At 36.1% G+C, this 18,816-nt stretch overlaps 1 protein-coding gene and 1 non-coding gene across 2 annotated transcripts; one reads left to right on the top strand and one right to left on the bottom strand.

The window, feature by feature from the left end:
* Positions 1–695: 695 nt before the first annotated feature.
* LOC121736345 lies at positions 696–18,425 on the top strand. Its single transcript, XM_042127471.1, has 7 exons — positions 696–759; positions 1,482–1,659; positions 2,406–2,517; positions 4,940–5,011; positions 5,238–5,398; positions 5,511–7,248; positions 18,387–18,425. Exons 1-7 carry the CDS (start codon positions 744–746, stop codon positions 18,423–18,425), a joined length of 2,316 nt encoding a protein of 771 aa, XP_041983405.1. The 5' UTR covers positions 696–743.
* Trnan-guu lies at positions 4,760–4,833 on the bottom strand. Its single transcript has one exon. It is a non-coding gene; the product is annotated as a tRNA-Asn (tRNA).
* Positions 18,426–18,816: the final 391 nt, after the last annotated feature.

Genomic DNA, 18,816 nt, shown 5'->3' with positions numbered 1-18,816 from the left:
AAGACTGATCAAGAGTCAAGACTTAATAATATGACGTCACTAAAATAATTAAAGTAGCCTTTTGTTAATTGTTACATTTAAATTAACAAGGTCAAAATGTGTGTTCAGGTGTGGAAGTGAGAAAATGTTTTTATTACAATACACATTGCAGTATATTAATTTACTAATGGTAATAGAAACGGAAGTGTTTCAAAGTGAACGTTGCAACTGGACTAACTGAAATATTTTTATTGGAACAAGAGCGATTTTTATATGAAGAAGGTCTGGCCATCCCAGGCTATTACTCTACAAGATGTTAGTGTAGACACCGTTATCCTTGAAACCATCAAATGAGCCCGTCAAAATGAACAACTTTTTCTATAAGAACAATGCTGGGAACTCAAAAAAATCCGTCTTCATACCCATACTAATTGCCGATCTGGGCATCCGTATTGGTATGAAGATGGCAGTATATTGTGAGCTCTAAAGGCCTAATTTTTCTGAATTTAAAGCCTTAAACCACAGAAGAAGAATAAAAAATCAAAACTAAAAAATCTTTAAAAAAATGTGACGGAGGTCTGTCAATTGTCAGACGACCAAAGATGACATATAACACAGAAGATTTTGCGGTGATTTCGCGTCAGCTTCAAAAATAAATACTCATAAAATTTTTGTAAAAATGTGAAACAAGCATTTAATCAAAATCAAAAAGTATTTTTTTATTGGAACACCTGTTAAACAAAAGAAAATAATAAACAGATAATATGAAGAATGATGATGGTAAATTCAGGCTTTTTAGGGTTCCGTACCCAAAGTGTCAAAACGGGACCTTATAACTGAGATTTCGTTGTCTGTCCGTCTGTCTGTCCATCTGTCTGTCTGTCTGTCTGACTCCAGGCTGTATCTCAAGAACCGCTATAGCTAGACTTCTGAAGTTTTCACAGATTGTGTATTTGTGTTGCCGCTATAACAACAAATACTAAAAATAAAATAAATATTTAAGGGGGGCTACCGTGCAACAAACATGATTTTTTGGTCTTTTTTGCTCAATATTAATAATGGCAAGAGGCAAGCACTTAACATTTTCATATAATCCTGAATTATATGTGTGCTTTAATTATATACTAGCTATTTGACCGAGCTTTGCTCGATATTCGATAAAACACGAATAAAATGACAATTGAATTGCTCGTTTAAAGACAGTACCTTATTAAAATACCGAGTACGCTACGATTACAATTCACGATTTTACAGAAATATCAAGCACAATAATATAATTAACTAATAATTATATTATACTGTTATTTTTATACTAAAACCCTGAATCGGCCGTTGGTATACAATATGATTTCAGATCACTTAAAGTAGGAAAAACAATACAATATACAATACTACTTCGCACGTGCACAAAACTTGTCAATATGTTTAACCTTAACATAATTAATATTGCTCTTAAAACATCCTTTTTTTGGCATAGTCGTTAACAACCGTCGTTGTTCCAGAGGAGGAATACATCGTCAACTCGGCCGGGGTGGCTCGATATCCGTGCATGCCGTCGGAGGCGGCGCTGGCTCAGATGAGGAACCGCATGCAGCTGGCCAAGCTCGGCAAGAAGCTGATGAAGTGGACGGCGTTGGCCAGCAGCCGGGAGATGAGGGTACTCGGTCAGGAGTTGAAGGAGTGGGTAGCAAAATAGCACTTAAATTAAAATCCGTGCGGCGCTTGGGGACTGCCGGTGAAGCTATTTATTGCATAGCATTTTTATAAACGTAAGCAATTATAAGAAAAAAAAATATACACACGAACATATAACCTCCTCCTTTTTGGGAGTCGGTTAAAAAGACCGGCAATGCCGCACCGCTGTACGGTTTTTAACACCTCCATCGTGGGTATCGCAGACACAAATCACAATAGATTTTCAATTGTTATGCGGCAGCCGGCTGCTGCTTGGGGATTGATGGGTTAATTGATTTTTTTTAGTTTTACAATATACAGTGTGTAACAAAAATAAGTGATAATACTTTAGGGTGTGTACGTATTCCTTGTACAGAGTTCACTGTGAAAGTAGCAGCGCTGAAAGACCAAATTTTTTTTTCACTTTTGTATGGGAAAACTCGTGACGCTCGGGCCCTTGCCCATACAAAAGTGAAAAAAATGTTTGGTCTTTCAGCGCTGCTACTTTCACAGTGAACTCTCTACAAGGAACACGTACACACCCTAAAGTATTATCACTTGTTTTTGTTACACTTTGTATACTTATTATATTATAAAAAGTTTGCAGTTTATCGCCAAAAGTTTAAACTCTTCACGTTCGTTAGCGCTTGTAATTGATGTATTGGTCATATTATATTGGCGTGTTGGGCATAGACCAACGTAAAGAGGCCTCTTTGCATCCCCAATTTTTTTTAAATATTACCTATTTGCAGAGCCTATGAAAACCTGCATGAGAAGCTACACGAAGCGTACATAATTTTAGCAAGATCAAGATATTTTAATCCCAACCTGAATAGTATCGTCACTGAAAACGTTGACAAAAATGTTAGTATAGTTTTTTACTAGTGTTTTTTTTTAAAAATAGAGTAGGTTTTCGACTTTTTGTGCTAGTGCTTGAATGTATCTAAGTTATTATAATATGTACTATCAGAGAAGTTGATTCCTAGGCAGATGGGGGACCTACGTAGCTTGGTCGCGTTACGTCAAACCCAGCGGACAGATCACAATTATTATTATCATTGAATTATCATGATACGACCAAATGACGATGGTCTGTCAGTACTCAGTGCCTAGGAATCAATTTCGATCGTACATTCAATAATCAATAATAACTCAACTTTAATTTAGTATAGATTTTGAAAATTTAGAATCCATAATTTTATATTTTCTGTCAAATTTATAATTGAGGACGTAAGTGGATGAATTGGGTAACTAACAATTTGAAAATGTTCGTTTTTTTTTCATAAATGGAAGCTTTGGAACCAGAAAAATAATTTGAAATCAAAAAGCATGGTGATATCGACTTTATCCACTTGCGTCTTCAATTAAATTGAAGTAAAGTAATAGTTAAATATCTCTCTGAGTGCGACCGTAAATATTAAGGCGAGGATAAGCCCCAATTTGTTATTCCGTGACTCCTGGTTTACCTAGTCTATACTATAATATTATAATTGGGAAGAGTTTGTTTGTTTGTTTGTTTGAACGCGCTAATCTCAGGAAGTACTGGTCCGATTTGAATAATTTTTTTATTGTTGGATAGCCCATGTATCGAGGAAGGCTATAAGCTATATTTTATCACGCTAAGTATAATAGGAGCGAAGAAATAGAGGAAAATGTGGAAAAAACGGGGGGAAATTATTTGAAAGGGCTTATTTGAACGCGATAATCTCAGGAACTACTGGTCCGATTTGAAAAATTCTTTCAGTGTTAGATAGCACATTAATCGAGGAAGGTTACAAGCTATATTTTATCACGCTAAGACTAATACGAGTGAAGAAATAGAGCAAAATGTGGTGAAAACGGGGGAAATTATATGAAAGGGCCTATTTGAACGCGCTAATCTCAGGAACTACTCATCCGATTTGAAAAAATTCTTTCAATGTTAGATAGCCCATTCATCGAGGTAGGCTGTAGGCTATATTTTATCACGCTAAGACTAAAAGGAGTGAATAAATAGAGGAAAATGTGGAAAAAAAACGGGGGAAATTATATGAGAGAGCTTATTTGAACGCGCTAATCTCAGGAACTACTTATCCGATTTGAAAATTTCTTTCAGATAGATAGCCCATTCATCGAGTTAGGCTATAAACTATATTTTATCACGCTAAGACTAATAGGAACTAAGAAATAGAGAAAAATGTGGAAAAAACGTGGGAAATTAAATGAAAGGGCTTGTTTGAACGCGCTTATCTCAGGAACCGGTACAATTTAAAAAAAGTCTTTCAGTTTTACATAGCCCATTTATCGAGGAAGGCTATGGGCTATATTTTATCACGCTAAGACTAATAAGAGCGAAGAAATAGATGTAAATGTGGAAAAAACCGGGGAAATTATATGGAATTGCTTATTATCTTATGAACTACTGGAGCAATGTTTATGTTATTTGGCAAACATGAAGAATAGACCACGTGAAGGGACATAGGCTATTTTTTGCTGCAAAATGTACGGTTGCGTGAAATTCCTAAATTATGCAAGCGAAGCCGAGCGAAACATCTATCTAAGTATATAATAATATCGTAGGAAAGTCAATTCTGTATATTGAATATTTTTGTACAATAAATAATACTTGGGATGTGATCTACTATGCTAACGCGGACAAAGTCGCGGGCAACAGCTAGTTTCAATATAATAACGAAGTGTTAAAAAATATGAGATATAAAGCACAATATTTAAAATACCTTAAACCATAAACATTTTAATAAAACATAATACTTTGGCTGTAATTAATTTACAAACTCACCTCCGATAAAAATCTATTTCATCGAAATATAAGTATTAACTAGGATAATTATACATTTTATTTGAATAAATTGTTAGTAAATCTATATTAAAATGTCCTTAACCGAACAGTTTTGTTTCCTAATATTTATTTCCAAAGATATTTTAAAAGAATATGAAAAATAGAGAAGATCCGGCCCCGAGTAACTACAGTTTTATGCTAAGCTAAAATGAATCTTATTGCGATGCGTATACGCTTGGTCTTTGGTTGTGTGCAAGGTTATCGTTTTGGATTGAGATTAATCCCCGCCTTAAGTAACTACTTGGCGTTCTACTTAACAAAAATTTTCGCCCCCGGGTGGGCTCGAACCACCAACCTTTCGGTTAACAGCCGAACGCGCTAGCCGATTGCGCCACGGAGGCACGCCTAGTGATGATGAAATTATGGAAAAGATAAAATCGAAAAAAAAATTATTCATTCATAAAAGGCCAGCTCTTTATTAATCAATCCATAAACTGTTTTTATCAGGCTGCCGTTTTGGTGGAATCCCGCTTGAAGCCAAAATCTGGAGTTAAAGTAATGCTTCGGGAGATAAAAAAGGTAAATTCAAATAATTATCAAAATCAGGCATGTAAAGTATTACAATACATTAGGTCCTAGGATATCAAGTATTATTGATGTATTTTCCATAATATTGTATTCTTTAAATAATCATTTTACACACTTAATGAAAATATGTAAGTATATAATATATACTTAACGTAACTGATGTTGATTATCTTATATAGTGTTTGATAAGACGTTAATAGAGTTTATTAAATTTCAGACAAATTGCGAACCGTATACTTTTTTGGGCATCGAAAAAGGAGGTGAAATTATCATGGAGGCGAAGAAACAATGGCATGAGATAATTAGGCTGTTGATATTGATAACACAATTGAGGGCCGTTTTCTTAGCGGTAGACAAGGCTAACAAAGCCGCCAATAAGTATGAAACACTTTAATTTGTGGCAAATTACTTGATGAAAAATTTTATTACCCAAATAATGAATTTCTCATCTTGACATTTTTGTGCATTACATTGCCAGTTTGTTTTGCAGAAAGAAAAATGTATTTACAAGAATTATTTTACCGCGAACAATGGAGACGATAGCGTACATCGAGAGTGGCTTAGAAGAATTGGCCCGAGAGGACTTTTTCAGATTACGAAGGTTTATTTATAAAAAGAGATCTACGTCACCGAACTATCAAGAAAGAAAACCCATAGAAATTAAAGAAAAACTTTTACCTAAAGCATCTAAACGTATTTACAAGATAGAGTGTTTTATGTGCGGGGCGTTTCTACGATTCTCGTTAGTTGACGAAAGAGAAAAGTATTTAGAAAGAAGAAAAATCGAGGCACTCAGATTCCAAATGAATGAAATGCTACTTATTGCTAAAAAACTAGAAGAGCAGGGAATCGTCGGTATTAATGTTGACGAGTTTATAGTAACAGCGGAAAAATTGAAGGAAAGGCTAAACGAATCTCCGCATTTAGACCAATTATGTAGAAAGTGCAAGGAATTATTAAAAAAGAAACAGGCAAAAGAAAATCAAGGCCAGAAATTGCAGCAAATAGAGCAAGATGTAAAGACAGAGTCTATTCCATTAAAATCAGAATTAACCCCTCCTACGATTGGAACGGCTCACGATAAAAATGATGAAGACAAAGCATTAACGTTAGGGACTTCTACACAAGACTTGAAAGTTAAGCAAATTGACGAAGAAGGGTCTTTAAAGTTATTAAATGCAAACGAACGAGAAAGGGGTAATAAAGTAAGCGAAATCTTTACTGAAAATCGAGATACCGAAGGAGATTTTACACACTTAAAAGGCAGAAGTGTAGAGTCAACCAGAAAAGAAATCAGCACAATAACTATCACTAAAGAATTGACTAGCCAATCCCTTTTAGATTCACCCTTGGAAACTAGTGTAGAAAAGATTAAAAAAGTAGTAACAGATGAAAAAGAAAATAAAGTATTGGTCGAAGAAAAGTTTATAATAACTATAAAAGAAAAAATTAAAAGTGCTATTAGAAGAATAACAAAGTCATCAGAAACTTCAAAAACGTCTTTAGATGAAGGAAATGAAATGACACAGTCTACTACTGTAATTAAGATTGACTCTCGTTTATCGTCTGAACCAATTAGAAGTGAAAATAGTTCACATTCTGGCTTAGCAATGGAAGTCACAAAATCTAAAGAACCAGTGCATTTACCATCATCAACAGATTCAAAGGACCAAATAGTTAATGACGAAAGACAAAACGTGAATCAATCAAAAGAAATTCAGCCTACAAAAGAAGAACGTTCATCAGAATCTCCTCTAAATATTTCTTGTTTCTCTTCATTCTTTCCTAATTCCAAAATTAATGAAAATAAAAGTCCTACGCCACCACGATCTACGTCATTCACTGATGTGACGACTTCTGATACAAAAATTAAGGAGGAAATTATTAAAAAATCAACATCTTTACCATTTCTGCATCTTTCAATTGAAAAGCTGCCAGGAAATGTAGAACAAACGAATGATTTGATTGAATCTTCCCATTTACCTACGGACGCCACTAGTAGTAAAGTACCGGAAAATGATAAAGTGATTGAATCATGTACAGAATTAATACACAGAGAAGCTCAAAGTGAGGATAATGTAGATAATTCGGAAATTTCTACCGACACTAATACCTCTGAAAATGAGAAGAAAGTTCACATGACATATAATATGCAAATAACAGAAGGCGAACGCAATGGACTTTTAACATCAATGGAAACTTCAAGAAACAAAACACCAAATAAAAGAGTACAAATTAGTGACGTTAGGCAGTCCAGTAGTCTGCCAAATGTTACTAGAACTAGCTGTGGAACTTTACGAGGCTCTATCTCACATGCTGGAAATAGCGGAGTTTATATTCCCCCACAAAATCCCACAGAAATACTATCAGAGCCCTGTATATCTGTCTCCTCCACGACATTATTGTCCACAGAACTCGATACGAAGCGAGATTAATTTCAAAGTAAAACTAAAATTATTTCTACTTTATCATCATAGAATACGTCATAATTAATTGTATCTTATTGACTCAATTGTTCTGTATTACAATAAACGATAATGATAGCAGCTCATGCTAAAAAAAAATACTTATATTATAATTTTCACTAACTTAGTACACTAGGTATATCGTAATTCAATATCAGCAAACGGTGTAAAGGATATGGGCGGTTATTATCCTAGACAGAAAACTAATTAATAGCCATATAATTTGAGACAACATTGCGTTATCGTGACCGAGTCATCGACAACTTTTTTGTGGAACGCAAGATGGGAATTCGCCGACCGTACTATAGAGCTGGGGTACTAGCCAACACGTGTTCTTTATCGCTTCTTAATAGTATCGCCGATTTAAATATGGAATTGACATGACACGAGTCGAATGACGTCATCATATTATTATCGAACGCTTTAAATGTCAATTCCATAAATTTTTGATCGGTGATTCTATTATATAAAGAAGCGATAAAGAAAACGTGTTGGCTAAGCCCTCTGGTTACAAATACTGGTCCGTGTCCAACTAGTGCTATAAATTAGACGGGCCATTAGGTACGCTGTTTTACAATAGCACAGTACACGGTTTTATTTAGTCGGGTATTATACGCTATTCGCTAAGCGGGCCCGGCGGAGCGGCGTCCACTGCAGCGATTAATATAAACACTATTATAAACTGGAATGGGCAAAAAGTGAAATGAGAAATGACGATAATTGGAGCTATTAATGTGATAAATATTGTACGGTAGCACTCGGACACTTTGTAATGTGTAAATAGGGATAATTTGATCGGATTGTGATGATTGATGCTGAATGGTTTAGAGGAAAAACGCCGCGTCAACAACTTAGTTTCTTACAAGTTACACGTTTTATTATCACCTATCTATATTAACATAATATCGCAAAAGCGTATCTGTCTGTTTGTTACCCCTTTACACTTAAGCCACAGAACTAATTTAGACATTTGCTATGGAGAATTGAGCCCAGAACCAAACCTCCATCCAATTTTATCATAACCCATTTTCTGATCCAATGACCTGCGTTGCGGCCTAACTTAAGTATCGAGTATGCTGTATGCTACACAAGATAATAACCATCATCCACAAATTGCATCCACACATTATATTCGTTAGAATATAAAATTTTAAATCAGTCTAGTCATGTCACAACGTCTACGCAGTCATAATATGTCTCGCGGATGCACCCACGCGAACCCACGGTATATTTCCGTAAGTGGCCCACCAGCTTAAGTGTCAGGTCACTGTCTAGACGCCGTCTGATAATAAAACGTGTCCAAATAATTAGCGAGCCTCCAATACTTTGCATTCGGCCTGAGATAATTAGACAAAACGACGGAGTAGCCGGCTCCTTTTATTGTATTGCGGAGTATTGTAGGGCTGCCAATGTTCCTGTATTGTTTTGTTCAGATAATAATAATAATAATAATATTTTTTATTGTACACCTCAAACATATACAGTTTTAAAACATACAACAGTAAATTAAAAGTACAATTTTGGCGGCCTTATCGCTGAAAGCGATGTCTTCCAGGCAACCATCAAAACGTTTAAGAGAGTATCACATCAAGAAAAGAACGATAAAAACGAACAGAGCTGAAAGACCAAAAATTTTGTATGGGGAAACTCGTGATGCTCGGGCCCTTGTATGGGACAAAAAGAAAAAAAAATTTTCGTCTTTCAGAGCTGCTACTTTCACAGTGAAATCTCTACAAGGAACACGTACACACCCTAAAGTATTATCACTTATTTTTGTTACACACTGTATATTGTAACAAAATATTATCACCTGTTATGATTGTTATGAATGTCCGTGGTACCAAAGTAAATCAGCTTGCTTGTTTATTGAACCAAATTAGCAGATACAGATTTTTGTGTTTGCATATTGTGCAATTTATTTCACTTTATGCTTTATCTTAATCTTGATCAACGATGATTGCAGAACAATGTATTCGACCTCGCAATGTAAAGTATTACGACAGCCTTAAAATTGACTATGGCAAATACGTCGGCTTCACAACCAGAAATAAAAAAGAAAACTTAAAATGGTCGCCATGAATTCGATTTTTGAAAAATGTTCTCAACCCTGTCGTATAGTAAAGCATGCGGTTGGCAGTACGCCACGACTCGACGCGTAGACCGTAGTACGCAGACGTGACGTCACTGCGTTCCGTTTTAAGTTATGCGCTACGATACCTGTAGCTCTACCATGAGTTTAAAACTACAGTATTTATCGATACTCGATACCGACTACGTAAATATTTAGTATGGCGATTTTAGTTCCGCAAGTAATCGCTAGAGGCGCTGTAAAATTTGCCATACTAAAAATTTACGTAGTCGGTATCGAGTATCGAAAAATACTATAGCTTTAAACTCATGGTAGAGCTCCTGAGGGCCTAGTTACAGTCTAACGTGTAAACTACAAACAGATTTACAAAGCGAAAATGAAAATAATAAATACCGTATTGGGAGTAAAAAACAGAGTGTTTTGCATCCATAGCCTAATGCTATGGATGCAAAACACACATCACAGGTGAAAAAAAAAGTTAAATCTTAAAACTGCCTCAAAATGAAAGAATTATAATATACTGTTTTGATTTAATTGCCTATTAATATTCTAGAATTTTACCACTAGACCATGCCGCTTGCATTCGATTTTATTAGAATCTGGACCCCGTTATCTTAACTAAACCGAAGCTGTAAAGTTAAAAGTACTAATTTGAAGTAATCTTGAAAACATATCTACAAACAACATATTAAGCTCCTTTTGGATATCGGTTAAAATGGAATGGGAATTCACACGAGGTTTCCCTATTTCCAGAATAGAAATTTAAAGACACCTGGATTTTAGCTCTACGTTTAAAGAGAAATGTTTTTTAAACTTTGCGAGTTAATGTTTTTAGGGAAAAATATTTTAAATATAAGTAACTTAAACTAGATGTTGCCTGTAACTTATTTTGCGCTGACATATTATTTTGTTTAATAGGCGGAAACCGTACATTCTGCAATAAGTCTTTTCCTGGGATCAAAAACATAGACTTTAACTATTTCAGTTTGAACAAAAGTTTGAGTGTGACAAGGTTACAGAGCCAGACAGTATCTAAGGGTCTATACAGACGGACCGCATTTCAACTGCAATCCAACCGCAAATTGCAGTTCAAGTGCAGTTTGAATGCAGTTGATAATGGTTTGCAGTTCTATTGCAGTCGTGTCAACTGCATTCAAACTGCACTTGAACTGCAATTTGCGGTTGGATTGTAGTTCGTCTGTATAGACCCTAAGACAATTTCGCATTAAAATAATAGTATGGGAGTACCTAAGGATTATGTTAATATTTTGAAACCTTTCTAGAAACATAGTAGAAGGATGATAGTTGATAATATAAAATAAGTACTTATACCTAATTATGATTTTGCATGTAGACTGTAGAGTTCCTGAAAATACAATCAATTTTGCTTCGTACATATCAATATGATAATTTGACCTTTGATATCGGGAACATGAATTATCATTACCCTTACGTTAATCTTAATATTGATAAATATAACTACTTTGAATGTCAATCATTTAGGCTATAAATACAATTACCTAATACTTTATGAGTTAATTCAAGACATGATTGCTGTCTGTTTGCACTTTGCAGGGATCTTGGAGCTCAGCGTATGGCTGGATGTATGTTTATGACAAAAAAATATCATCAACATCTGAAGTTGAAATGTAAAAAAATATTGTATACGATCGAATTGATAAACCTCCTCCTTTCTGGAAGTCGGCTAATAATATAGTCCCGAACAAACCTGAACAGCCTGCCTAGCATACGCCAACGAGATATCTCACTCTACATGTTTTCTCGATGTTTGATAGTTTGTCTCTTCATCTCTATTGACCCTAGCATGACAAACATTTTTTCTCGCGTAGATCTATCATCGAAATAACACATTTTAATAGAGTTTTGTCGAGATAATGTCGAGATTTTGACATTATGAGACGAGTAGTTTTTAATTATCTCGAGAGCGAGATATCTCGTCGGCGTATGCTAGGCAGGCTGGAGCTTTCAATTTGTCCACACTTTTTCCCTTGACATGCCATAACCATTGGCCTGCCTATTATAAGGCACGTCTACGAGCATAATACTAAGATAGCCTTGAAAATGGCACATTTTACCTTTTAATTTCACTATAGGCCACTACCTATACTATAATTAATTAAGCTACAAGTACCCTATTCAATATTAGCAAAGTTCAAATAGATTTCGCAATCGTTCATGTCGTCATGCAAATTGGAACGATCGTGACATCTCATGACGTGACGTAAGTGGTGATGGCCGAACTGACCACGAGCAGCCCTGACCGCAGGGGCCACTGGAGCAGTGGCGCAATTACACCACGAAATGTTGGGACTTGAGCACACTTTACAAATTAAAATCTATACTATTATGCTGTATTCTGTAAATGTCGATGTTCTCGTCTTTTTCAATAGGTTTTATCATGGGCGTATATACGGTCCTGGGGGTCCGGACCCCCATCGGACCCCGGATTACTATCCATCTTATTTGTCCAATCGACAATATATTATGTACCCACCGATTTTCATCGGCGAGGTACATGTATTTTTTTTCTATTTACAATAATATAATAATAATTATGCTGTGGCTTTAGGCTGCTGCAGAACCCTTTATGGGCGAGTCCAACTCGCACTTGGCCGTATTTTTACCCCCGACAAAAAAGAGGGGTGTTATAAGTTTGACGTGTCTGTCTGTCTGTCTGTGGCATCGTAGCATCCAAACGGGTGGACCGATTTTGATCTAGTTTTTTTGTTTGAAAGCTGATTTAATTGAGAGTGTTCTTAGCTATAGCTCATCATCATCAGCCTGCTCCGTGCTGAAAAATCGCGGTTCTGTGGTGGGTGGAAGGTGTGTCGGGGGACCGCTAATGTAGATTTCACATAACATTATAGTTTAGGGGCAGCGAACCAAATCGAGGCAATCAGTGACATGGCGATACAAAATGCAAAAGACACTTTTGGCGGTCCCCCGACACACTGTGACAACAATTATGGACTAAAATATCACTTTACACTTAGGAATTATTTAAACTTAAAGTCAGTATATAAAATATATTATTTCATTATTTTTGTTTGGCGGGGTTTTTTTTAAATTTCTTAATTTAATTATGTTATGGACCCCCGCCTTATCAAAGCTATATATACGCCCGTGGGTTTCATTCTAACTAATTTTCCGTTCATCGTTTTTAAAGGGTAAACCCTTGGCTTGCCTCAATGCACATTTCATTCTTTACACATTTTAGACGACACCACAATTATTTGAGTTGTAACTAATAAGAATATAGTGCAAATCTCCAATCAGCAGTAAAGAATTATAATTTACTAGAGATCGCCCAATGGTCGAAATTCGACCTCAGTTTCAACGACTACTTCCTATATTTTGTAAAAAGATATGTCTATTATAGTTTTTTCAACTCTTCTTTCTACGACTTAGCTGATCTCAGACTGGCCGTGTAAGCATTGTCTAAAGGTATCTAAGATTCAATAAAAAAAAAACTATAATCCATTTTCAATTTGTCACCTTGTTGTCAACAGACTTCAACCATAAATAAAAGAGTAAATTCGTATGTATAGGCTTGTCACTCAAAAATCTGTAATTTTTCCTAGTGTGTGTGTTGTAGTGTGTGTAATGTTTTATTTGTTAAAAAAATGTATGATAAAAGCATAATTTCAAAATAATATTAGCTCGATGCACTCCTTCGCCATATAAACTATAACTGTGCAAAATTTCATTTATCTACGTTTCTCCATATCTCGTCAAAAGGGATACAAAGTTTTTGGCTCACGTATTAATATATAGATATGACTATATATTTCGAAAGCGCTGTTAGTATAAAATAATATTATAACGAAACCTAATATACTCTGGACATAATACGATAAGCAATTAGATAGACAATAGCAGCTGCTAACTAGAACCTAGGTTCTAGTTACTAGTAACAGTGCAGCACGCTAATCCTTAGATTACCTACTAAGTCAGCCTGGATAGGGTGCGTGGTATCATGTTGTCTCTTGTTACCACCGGTAATACTAAGCTAGACATTTGTAAAACTCAACTAGGCCGGTCTATTAGACGTGAAATTAGACATTAATAAATGTGTATTTTCAGACTGTTTGAGAATCTTCTACTAAGTTTCAGGGACCATATTTGGGAATTATGCAGCTATTTTACTCAGCGACAGACAAAACTACCAAATGAATAGTCTCCACTTATCATTAAGTAGTATAAAACAGAATTATTCTTACACAAAAATATTTACTCTAGGATATTCCCATTTTGTTCTGGTTTCATTTCTACGTCTATCACCTTGACACACTAACAACATACAAACTCCTGCAGTAAAAAAGAACCATACATATTTCATAAACAAGTCCGTAGTCTACGTGGTTCTCGTTACGAATACTTATCGGCCAGTCTGCGATCTCATTGTACTTCATTACGGCAAGGCAAGGTTTAGAAAGTGGGACTGCGGGTGAACTATTAGACTGTATTAGACAGTGTTACAGCTTGTTACGACCTTTGTTTGTTTTGTGTTATCATTATTCGTTAGTATTATGTAAGGCAATTAAAGAACACGTCCAAATGTAGAGGTAGACCCACGTCCTTTTTGGAAGTCGTAGGAGAGCCATGTTCGGCACAAATGGGCCGGCTCGACCGGAGAAATACCATGTTCTCACAGAAAACCGGCGTGAAACAGCGCTTGCGCTGTGTTTCGCCTAGTGAGTGAGTTTACCGGAGGCCTATTCCCTATTACCCTATTCCCTCTTAAAAGGCCCGCAACGCACCTGCAGCTCTTCTGATGCTGCGAGTGTCCATGGGCGACGGAAGTTGCATTCCATCAGGTGACCCGTTTGCTCGTTTGCCCCCTTATCTCATAAAAAAAGGTGTTAGCTATCCAAACGCTCCTAAGCAGCTTTCAGACTAGGTATCCTTTAGGATAGTATATAATAGCTTATATACCATATTATACCTCACGGCATAATAATATCGCGCACACAAAGCGCAAAGGGAGAAAAAAAACATTAATTGAAAAATAAAAGTATTTCACGCTGATTAATTTTTAAGATAGCATTATCTATACTTACATAAGTATATTTTGGTATCTCTACGCCGCTGTAAGTAAGTACTTTCCTACCTACGTCGAGGTACTTGTACTATAGTGGAAGAGCTAACTATACAGCTGTAAAAAGCAATTGAACAAACATTGTAACCTTATTCGCTGCACTAGTTGTGTAAACTGATGACGATAATGGCGGGCTGAAACGGAAAAATCCAGAATAAATCTCTCTCAGACTACCCGCATTATCAAATCAAGCCAAGCCCACGTTGGCAACCCCCGCCGTCCCCATTCTGCTCGGTATATTTAACCGTTAATCGTTTTTAACTGTCCGATTTAACTTACAAGTAGGTAATGGTGGTATGTTTGTTATTTTTATTGACAAAGGAGGCAGTTTTTATTTGATGCATATATCACGTAACTGCGAATTCGCATCGCAACGTAAATAATATTTGCGACAAAACTCATAATAATAAAATAATAGTACTTATTTTAAAAAGATAATAAAACCGACTTCAAAATTGTACGTAATTAAGAATTAAAATTCCCTTATCTCAAAAACTACTGAACCGATTTTGATGAAACTTGTAGTGTTCTCTAAGTTGAACAATATTTAGTACAACAAAAAAGAATTTCTTTAATCGGACTTGTAGTTTCGGAGATATGCGAACACAAACATAAAAAACATACATACATTCATATTTCATACACACGTACACATACGCGTCGAATTGATAACCCCTTTTTTGAGGTCAGTTAAAAATAACATAGCGATGCGAATTCAAAATAATTCGTAGTTTTTGTGGGAGCCCATAGCTAACCTGTTCTTACAAAATATATTTTGAGGCATCTCAAGATGACACGTCATGTTTTGGATAACCATGATTATCACTACGATTTACTGTCTACAATAATTATTATTATAATGTTTGTTATCGCTTGTCTAACCGTGATGAAGCCACATTACGATTTGATGATTATGTGCTGCAGTATGCCAAACTCCCCTGAAAAAGGCGGACTGATTTCGATGAAATTTGTGTGTTCATCCACAGAGTAGATAAGTTTATCGGATAAGTCTGAGAATCAGACAAATCTGTTTTTTTTTTTCAAAAATTCGCACACATACATAAAAGACGTGCAGCTTATATTTACGTAAAAATAATCTTTTTAATCTGTTAGGATATGAAACCAGATACGTTGGCTATTATGTTTCATAATCCTATCTATTTTAGTAAGCCAGTAACGGCCGTTCCCAATATTTGATCTATCTCTGGTTTTGCCCTACTAGAGATAGGAATAGCTCAAAATTGACATAAAATATATGTCTCTAATGTCTAATGTGAGTGATTCCTATCTCTAGTAGGGCAAAACCAGAGATAGATCAAATATTGGGAACGGCCGTAAGACACCTATAACCACCTATAACTAGTAATGTTTGTAATATTTAACACTACAGCGGGGCTAAAATGGTCACATTTAGCAATTCCTCTCAATCAATTCAGCAAATGAATTGTCAAAACTGTTAAAGTGACAAATGTCAAATTAGTACTAATTACAAAAACATGAATTGCAAGAAGACTTGCATTTTGCGGTTTTAAATAAATGAATCATATTATGATTCTACAAAGTGACCATTTTAGCCCCACAGTTCACGCGTCGGCAGTTTCTTATCACGTCATATCAGATCAATCAGGTCTTGTAACTTAATAACAGCCCTCGATGTATCATTTTAGATGCACACATAAATTATTTATGAACTTTCAGCTTTCTTTCAGATTTATTTTTGTTTCCTTTATCAAAAACTATATCATAACAATCATCAATAACAATAAAAAAGTCATTCGCTAATTTTATTACTATTTGCTTGTTTTTTTTTTTTTATGTGTAATTAAAGGTGTTTTACTGTACTCGGCGAAACGAGGCGGTAACGGTCATTGACCCTTTTAGCTAGACTAAAAAGGCGCTAAATTAAAAATGCTTGCTCTGTATTTGGAATATTTAAGAATAAAATTGATCTCTTATAAAGACACATTACAGATTCATTGGAAAACCTCTTGGTAACTCTTAGAATGATAATCTCCAATTTTTAATGAGTTCGAAGTGATATGCTTCATATTCAGTTCACATCGAGTATGCAAAATACGATATCGCCCAGACTAGGAACATCTGACACTTCATTGTCAATCGCGGTTTATATACAAAATGACAAGTTTTTTGACAGGGGTCAATAACCGCTACTGTCTCGATTCCCCGAGTACACCTTAGAACTTACAACGATAATATCGAGTTTTAAGAGATAATCGTATCTAAATTATCTTGTTCAGGGCCTTATTTTCATACATCAAACATCGCTTCGTGAAGCAGAATCGGGCAAAGGTTTGAGTTTTGTGCCATCTTCATCTAGAAGATTCCTCATAATAAAGTTGTTTTACTATGGGGACAATTCACTTAGTAGGTACTTTGTTTTTATGTCAGTTATGATTGTCCCTTGTATAAACCTGGCGATTAGAAAACCCACCAATACAAACCATGGGTCATAAGTTTTTTGACATAAGTAACCATTCCATACGTACACTATAATTTGGTTTTAATTATTCATACTCTACTATTTTTAAACCCCGACAAAAAAGAGGGGTGTTATAAGTTTGACGTGTCTGTCTGTCGGTCTGTCTGAACCCCCGACAAAAAAGAGGGGTGTTATAAGTTTGACGTGTCTGTCTGTCGGTCTGTCTGTCTGTCTGTCTGTGGCATCGTAGCATCCAAACGGGTGGACCGATTTTGATCGAGTTTTTTTTGTTTCAAAGCTGACTTAATTGAGAGTGTTCTTAGCTATAGTTCATCATCATCAGCCTGTTCCGTGCTGAAAAATCGCAATTCATCTGGTTCAAACTTGCAGTCGTTTGGTGGGCTTTATTGCATTCTAGGTCGTGACATTCATGAATATTTACACATTAATGGAAAGTTGACCTGGTGCTGCAGCATCACCTGGCAATCAATAGGATACCCAACTCCTCACTAACTTAGAGCAATGGTTTCATGTTTGGGCTCATTTTAATTGCGACAGCTAGTAAGACGTAGATAACCAATAAATTTTTGCATGCTGCTGCAGCATCACCTGGATTCTATAAGAGCCGAGCTCCATATGAACCCAAAGTGGAGGGTTCATGTTTGGACTCATATTGACGCGTGACGGCCTCATCCAAAAGGACATTCCTAGATGGTATTCATTAGGATGTAATATGATCCTGTTGATAGGAATTATTCTGCACTATAACCAACACAAGTTTAAAAAGCATGAAATAAGATTAAATTAAGAAATTTAAAAAAACCCCCGCCAAACAACTTTAAAAAGTAATGAAATAATATATTTTACTGACTTTAAGTTTAAATAATTCCTAAGTGTAAAGTGATATTTTAGTCCCCCGACACACCTTGATAACAATTATGGACTAAAATATCACTTTACACTTAGGAATTATATTATTTCATTACTTTTTAAAGTTGTTTGGCGGAGGGTTTTTTTAAATTTCCTAATTTAATTTTATCACTTGTACTATTTTTCTCAACAGCTCGTCTGATAATAGCAGTGCATGAAAAATTTTCGTGTTCAACCGACATCCAAAAAAGAGGATTTATGTTCGGCAGATTTTCCGTTGATACATTTCTTCAAAAATTAAGATTCCAAAAAGGAGGAGGATTTATGTTCGGCTGATAAATTTTTCGTAGATACATTTCTTCAAAAATGTATACTGTCGACAGGACAACGACGACAGGACTTCACATCTAACGCACTCCTAAACTAAAATACCACAGGACATGGCGATCGATGGTGGCCACCCCGGCGCGGGTCGGGTTACGCCGGTAACCCGACCGACACGCGAACACGGGCCCGCGTGATTAACCCGTCAGCGCCGCCTCGCTGATCCCGAGTCACAGTGGCCACTAGCGCCGCCCGTAACACTATCGGCCCATCCCGGTGAATGGTGACACTGTCGTACCCGTCAACCGTCTCATCAACGGGCGCCGCAGGGTTAGATGCGAGCAATGGCTCAATTACGATATATCCATTTGGGTCATGACTTTTAGGCTCTAGAACTAAAGAGCCCGAGTCCCGAGTGACAGTGACCCGGGTCTAGCGCCTCTATCGTGCCCATCCCAGTGAGCGGTGACACTGGCGCAGGGTTGCGAG

Source organism: Aricia agestis, chromosome 2, assembly GCF_905147365.1.
Source record: "Aricia agestis chromosome 2, ilAriAges1.1, whole genome shotgun sequence".
Taxonomy (NCBI): Eukaryota; Metazoa; Arthropoda; class Insecta; order Lepidoptera; family Lycaenidae; genus Aricia; species Aricia agestis.
This window is presented reverse-complemented; position numbering and strand designations above follow the sequence as displayed.